The sequence below is a fragment of the Hypomesus nipponensis genome, chromosome 1 (assembly GCF_054491055.1).
Source record: "Hypomesus nipponensis isolate SF chromosome 1, ASM5449105v1, whole genome shotgun sequence".
Classification (NCBI taxonomy): domain Eukaryota; kingdom Metazoa; phylum Chordata; class Actinopteri; order Osmeriformes; family Osmeridae; genus Hypomesus; species Hypomesus nipponensis.
The window spans coordinates 10,060,359-10,066,921 of record NC_140361.1 but is presented as its reverse complement, the minus strand read 5'-3'; the positions used below and the strand labels follow the sequence as shown (position 1 = coordinate 10,066,921).

At 43.4% G+C, this 6,563-nt stretch overlaps 1 protein-coding gene and 1 non-coding gene across 3 annotated transcripts; one reads left to right on the top strand and one right to left on the bottom strand.

The window, feature by feature from the left end:
• Positions 1-168: 168 nt before the first annotated feature.
• Positions 169-241, bottom strand: trnaf-gaa (transfer RNA phenylalanine (anticodon GAA)). The gene has a single exon. It is a non-coding gene; the product is annotated as a tRNA-Phe (tRNA).
• Positions 242-448: 207 nt separating this feature from the next.
• On the top strand, positions 449-3,035 carry hs6st2 (heparan sulfate 6-O-sulfotransferase 2). Of its 2 annotated transcripts, none has more exons than XM_084687122.1 (2): positions 449-1,421; positions 1,758-3,035. In XM_084687122.1, the coding sequence occupies exons 1-2, from the start codon at positions 841-843 to the stop codon at positions 2,599-2,601; spliced, it is 1,425 nt and encodes a 474-aa protein (XP_084543248.1). In that variant the 5' UTR covers positions 449-840; the 3' UTR covers positions 2,602-3,035. The 2 variants fall into 2 exon arrangements, with proteins under 2 accessions (XP_084543248.1, XP_084543176.1); XM_084687050.1 differs by having other exon boundaries at positions 1,755-3,035.
• The last annotated feature ends 3,528 nt before the right edge of the window (positions 3,036-6,563 follow it).

Below are 6,563 nucleotides of genomic sequence, written 5' to 3'. Positions count from 1 at the left end.
GACATATCTGTATCCAATATTTTGTGTATATGTCACACAACTCATTGTGTGACATACCATTCGTATTACGAAGTACTATAAGGATATAGATGAATGTTTGATTTACATGAACTTTTCATAAATGTTTAAGAGCTTAAGTTTCTGTGAACTATTACAGCTAAGTCAAAATGCCGAAACCCGGGATCGAACCAGGGACCTTTAGATCTTCAGTCTAACGCTCTCCCAACTGAGCTATTTCGGCTTGTGGAAACATGCCGTAGGTCACAATATCATCACTTTATACAATTACTTGACATTTATACCTGCTTTGTAATATTACAGTATATAAATATTGTATGTATAAATCTTTCAAAACTCAAACCTACAACAAGTTGTTACAAATGCGTAGGCAGGCGGAGCCTCGCGCCCCCGCCTATGTATGTGACGTCATTATCTGGGAATCAAGGCAGCCAACGCAGGGACTGATGGGAGGAAAGGTTAGAGATCGGACGGGAGCAGATGAGGGAAACCTGATGCAAGCTGGAGTTAACTAGGTACACACAAAATGTTTAAAGCTGGATAGCTTACTATATGAATCCATACAAATCGCCTGCCGGAGAGAACGAGTCTCGAAAAACAAATGCGATAAGGCTGGTACCTCCATTGTTTATTTGGACTTGAGCCAGCCGACAATACGATAGCCAACGTTAGCTAGCTTACTAGCTAGCAATGTCGTGCATTGTTTTGTTAGTTAAATAGCTAGCTAACTGGTGCTAGCTAGAACAGATATAAGCAGTGTTTCCCCTAAGCCAAAGCTGGTAATACGACTGCCAGTTATGAGTATATGTTACTTTCTGGAAGATGGATGAAAAGTCCACCAACAACCACCGCCTCATAATTGCCCTATTGATGGTGTTCCTCTTTGGTGTGATAGTGCTTCAGTATGTTTGCCCTACCTCCGACTGTCAGCTGTTGCACCTAGGGTCATTGTTCTCAAAGTCCCGGGACAATACCGTTCGATCCCAGACAGAAGAACACGGAATTGGAAATGGACCCGGAGTAAAGGACCCGTACGTAGCCGAGGACGGTGCCCTGGCACGTTTTATTCCCAGGTTTAATTTCACAATTGCTGACCTTAACCGTGCAGTGGATTTTAACATTAAAGGTGACGATGTCATAGTGTTTCTTCACATCCAAAAGACTGGGGGTACAACGTTTGGACGTCACTTGGTGCGTAATATTCAACTAGAGAGGCCTTGTGAGTGTCATGCTGGCCAAAAGAAATGCACATGTTACCGTCCAGGTAAAAAGGAAACATGGCTTTTCTCACGGTTCTCCACTGGCTGGAGCTGTGGTCTTCATGCGGATTGGACAGAGTTGACCAATTGCGTTCCCTACCGTATGGACACCCGTGAGCCTTCCAAGACACCATCTGTTCCCAGGTGAGCAACATGGTAGCACTATGCCTAGAAGGTGTCCTAGAAAAAGACAAGGTAATGCTAATGAAGATTACAAATCTTTAGGATATACATGTGTGTATGAATGAAAATGGTTTGCATGATGCCTCTTGGCTTTATGGGGTTAGATACAGTACATTAATATCAAGCCCCTCTGTAGTTACACTCTTCCTTCTTGCTCCACAGAGCAGTTGAGTGGATCTCAACATCTCTTTCCTTCTTAAATTGACCACCAAGAGGAATATCACTTGGTGTCTACTGAGTGAAAAAGCTTGTGTGGTACACCTTAAAACATGTCTTTCCTTTCTTCTCCTTCAGTAGGAACTACTACTATATCACCATCCTGCGGGACCCGGTGTGGCGCTACCTGAGCGAGTGGCGTCATGTGCAGCGTGGAGCCACCTGGAAGGCTTCTCTGCACCGGTGTGACGGCCATGCGCCCACACACACCGAGCTGCCCAGCTGCTACTCTGGGGACGACTGGTCCGGCTGCTCCCTACAGGAGTTCATGGACTGTCCCTATAATCTGGCCAGCAACCGGCAGACACGCATGCTGGCCGACCTCAGCCTGGTGGGCTGCTACAATGTCTCGGCCATGAACGAGGACGAACGGTGGGCGGTGCTGCTGCGGAGCGCCAAACGAAACCTGCTGGACATGGCCTTCTTCGGGCTGACCGAGTACCAGCGCAAGACCCAGTACCTGTTTGAGCGTACGTTTCGCCTGGCGTTCATAGCGCCTTTCACCCAGCTGAACGGCACGAGGGCCGCCAGCGTGGAGGTCCCCACTGAGACGCAGCGTCGCATCCGCCAGCTGAACCAGTGGGACGTGGAGCTGTACGAGTACGCCCGTGACCTCTTCCTCCAGCGCTTCCAGGTAGCCAGGCAGCAGGAGCGCAGGCAGGCCAGGGAGAGGAGACAGCAGGAAAGGAGGCGGCTCAGAGGGAAGCTGGCAACCAGGCGGGGGAGGCCGGAAACGCCCAGTGAGAGACCCGGGTGGCCTGAGACCCGGCTCGGCCAGAGCCCCTTTTTAACCACCCCTGACGTTAGACACAAGGCAGGGGCTGATGGAGGGGAGGTGGACACCGAGGTGCAGCTGCCAGACTGGTGGGACTTGGAGGAGAACAGCACCATGGAAGACTACTTGGACAATGTAGAACAGTGGTAGTGATGGGACCAAGGCTGGAGAGACTGGGGTTTAACTTTGCTGAGTTTGCCAGGTTTGCCTTCATCCAACCGGATTCGAATGGTAACCGTGCATGCATCTTTTAATAAACAACCAGATCTTTAGTTCATTTGTGGCCAATGAAATACTACTGTATGTTTATACTGTACTAGTTCTCGATTGTATTTGTGTATTTTAACACATTTTTGTGTTCAGTACATTTCTTACGAAGTAAACCAAGGAGTAGTCCTTGCCAATCCAATACAGACCATAATCACCCAGGCCTTCTCGAATGTTTGTTTAATTACACCCCTTGCACTGAGAAGTATTTCAAATGTCGTGGGGGGAGGGGGCGAGATACATGCCAATCTTGTGTATATCTGTACATGTGAAAGAGGATGTTAATTAGAATTGCAATAAAGCTTTCAGATATGTCACTATACATGTATGTTTCAAGAAAAAGGCTTGAAGCAATGGTTCAGAGAGAAATTATCTAATTTTAAAAACCTCAATTAACCTTTTTACCTCAACATGTTGCAAATGTTGTTACTGTTATCCATTTCTTACATACTCATTGTGTCCTTTTCATGAAAATAAACATAAACTTGTGTCTTGTTACTTTTAATGGTCAAAGATTATCAATGGTGATTAACATCAGTGTCTAAGTTCATGTAGCACTACAACAACAAACAAGCCTCTGTTGAGTGTGCACAAATGGCTTATAATCGGTTCATTAACTATAGTGATATATTGCATTGAAGTATCGTAATTCTGGGCACTTCCAGACCTGATGGAAGAACTGTTTAACTTTAAACCTGCCCTCTTGACATAGCAGCACTTTACTTGCCATGTGCTCCAGCAGGTGGTGCCACAGTCATGTCACGACCTACGATGCTGGATTGAGCTATTACTGTACATCTTTTCTACTTTTGTCTACTATAAGGATTTACTAGGTACAATATATAGTTTTGAGTATAAATGTAATAAAAATAATTTCACCAGTCCAGTAGCTGCACAGCAGGACGACATTCTGGTAAGGTGTCAGTTTTGTCCAACAAATGTGTAGGCCTGTCATTGTAATCGATCATGAATCTCAGCTAATTTAGAATAATTATAATGAAGATGTTTTATGCATTAGATAAGTTATTGGGACACTGATATATTTAGTCTTCGAAGATGTTACCTGAAGACGCTGTCATGGTGAAACTCAGGTATGTCTAGCACAGATAGCATCCTCCTGCCCGGGACAAAGCCCGTAGCCAGTATTTAAATCTCTGAAATGGTAGTTAGTCTGTTGGGTGCTCTCCCTTGGTTGATACAGAGGGCATGGGATTCCCATAAAATGGAGGCAATAGTCGGCAATGCGTAATACCACCCAAGAGACGCAGACGAACAACACTTTTCAACTCCTCCCTTTCGCCTTCCCTCCCTCGATTTTACCTCGCCTTCTTGACTGTGCTTTTTATTTAGGCATGTAGCAAGTTGGGACATTTCACTTCGCGCGCTTCATAAATGTGGGTTCGTTTCCTCATTTTTCAACCCATGCACATATTTTGACACTGGCTGGCCTCTGTTCTACTGTCGTCTTTCAGCGAAAAACGACGTCTTTGCCAATTATTAGGCGACATTTGTAGGCTACCTTGGCTGTCACATGTATAATTTAGTACGCAGACTCTGATAAGAAGATTTTGGACCGAGGAACGGTGTGGATTTGGCTTTAGCTGTTCACAGCACAGGTAAGCACACGTCTGTCGCATTTGACTTTCACTTAGCCTCGTGCTTTATTTCATATTGCACACAGTATATCCAGCACATTGCATGCCCAAAAAGTGTTCATTTGGACATGTAATTACAGTAAACGTCTAAAGTAATGGGAAACGTAGGGTAGACAATCGTTCTCATCTCTGAGCTGTATTTGCCTGTTGCTGGGTAGCTTAGCCACACCACACCAATAGCCGCATGAAAATGAAACGAGCGTCATTTCACACCTGCTGTCATAACGTTCATTTTAGTAAAACCCAATAGCAGTTATACTGACGACTAGAGCTACTTTAATGCCAGCCAGTCCTTGATCATCCGATTTCCAGTTGGTGTAATCAAAGATGAATACGGAAGACATTATATTTTTGTCATTGTCTTTTACAAAAGGCGCACTTTTATGGCACATGTGCAGCAGCGCTGGATTATTTTAATCCTCCTGTGTTCCTTTTTATTAAAGTTTTAATTTTAGTTGCCTAAACCTCTGTAGTTGACCGACTGTGGACTGTAATACCAGTGCCTTCGTTAGCAAGGATACCATCTCTTTAGTATACTAGATTTTTTTTTTATATGCACAAAAACGGCTAGGCCTAATCGCCTTTCGGTGTAGACCTTCCTGTCTAGGCTTTTACTTGTCGTATTCTCAGGATATTAAATTAAAGGCATTTAATTACACTATGGGACTAATAATGTGTTTTCTTTCTTAGTGTGATTGGCTGATTAGCCAACATAAAAGCAAAGGATTTGTATATTAAAGTGAGTTTCCTTTTTTTCAGTGGGCCAGGGTTAAATAAGGTCACTTGTATCAGCAAAGTTACATTCCACTCAGTCCAGTGTTATTCCCTCATTTGTTTGGTCAGATTCACACATTGATATAACAGGACATTGGAGATCTACGCCAAAGTCACATAGGCTTATTCTCCTATGCACCATATCCTTGCATTTAAACACATAGTGCTCAGTCTTTGTATTGGTGAGTCTTTTTGAGTCCATGCCATTGTCTTGCCTCATTTAACAGCATGGCGAGTCTAGACTAGTTTATGTGCTCTCTTTCTCACTCACTCTCTCTCTCTCACTCACCCCCCCCCCCACACACACACACACACACACACACACACTTTCTCTCCCTTGCTTTCACCCTCACCATGGATCTGTGGACTCTGCACCCGTCTAGCTAGCTTTGTTTTACTCCGTATAAACACTGATAACTGACACACACACACAACCTCTTGTCCTCATTTCCCCCCACACAAGAAGGCCTGGGCTGCCCTAGATGATGTGGTTTTTTTTATGATGCAAATAAAACATTACACTGATAAAGCAGCTGCATTAACAAATCGCCAAATGTTATGCTTGCTATATGATATTGATTTAGCCATAATATCTGCTTATGCTCACTCAGTTCACCGGCACTAAATATCCATTATCTGACAATGGGTCTTAAGAAAGGGGTTTAGGTAAGAGGTAAGACCACTTGTATTTTTTTATAAGAAAAAATATATTGATCCCTAATATTCCATGTAGAGTTTAAGCTTGTTGAGGCATTGGAGTTTTGATTTGTTGTGTTGTTGATTGATTTCATTCCAATGTGGCATATAGGCTACACGCCTCAATCTATGAGGCACAGTGTATTGTTCTTATCCCCTGTTAATCAGTTATGGATTTATATATTAAATGGTTATGTCAGAGGAGTATATGTATAATGGTGTATTTGTCTGTTTTTGTGAATGGGTGCTGTGGTGCTTTAACAAGCTGTGGAGATAATAGATACTTAACCTAATTAGTTTGCTCTCTCCCTCTAGCAGTGGGCTTTAAATCTCATAGTGCCTCATAGCTCCCCTTGTCTTCTCTTACATCTTTTTCTCTCTACGCAACCACCTGATCTTTCCTCATGGACCAAAGCCCAAATTTGTCATTTCCAGATCTATCATCCTTTCAGTAAAATGTTTATAAAAAAAATAAAAAATAAACATAATACTTTTCATGATTCCACCCCTTTCTAGTTGGGTGACCAAGTTTTTCACTTTGCTGTGTGTTACTTGGAGTCAGCTGTGCCTCCCTCCACTCGAGGAAAGAGCAATGCAAGGGAGACTAACTGACAAACATTTAAAAAAACAGGGAGAATTCCACAGCTTCGATTGGCTGCTGATATCGTTTTTTCACTCCTTGTGTTTTTTGAGCAAGGTTATTCTTTCTGTCCTTCTGTT

Excerpts from the sequence above, each read along its gene's own strand:
- hs6st2 (XM_084687050.1), top strand. The coding sequence starts at position 841 with ATGGATGAAAAGTCCACCAACAACCACCGCCTCATAATTGCCCTATTG. Across the intron at positions 1,422-1,754 it reads AAGACACCATCTGTTCCCAG|TAGGAACTACTACTATATCA; the intron begins GTGAGCAACATG and ends CTTCTCCTTCAG.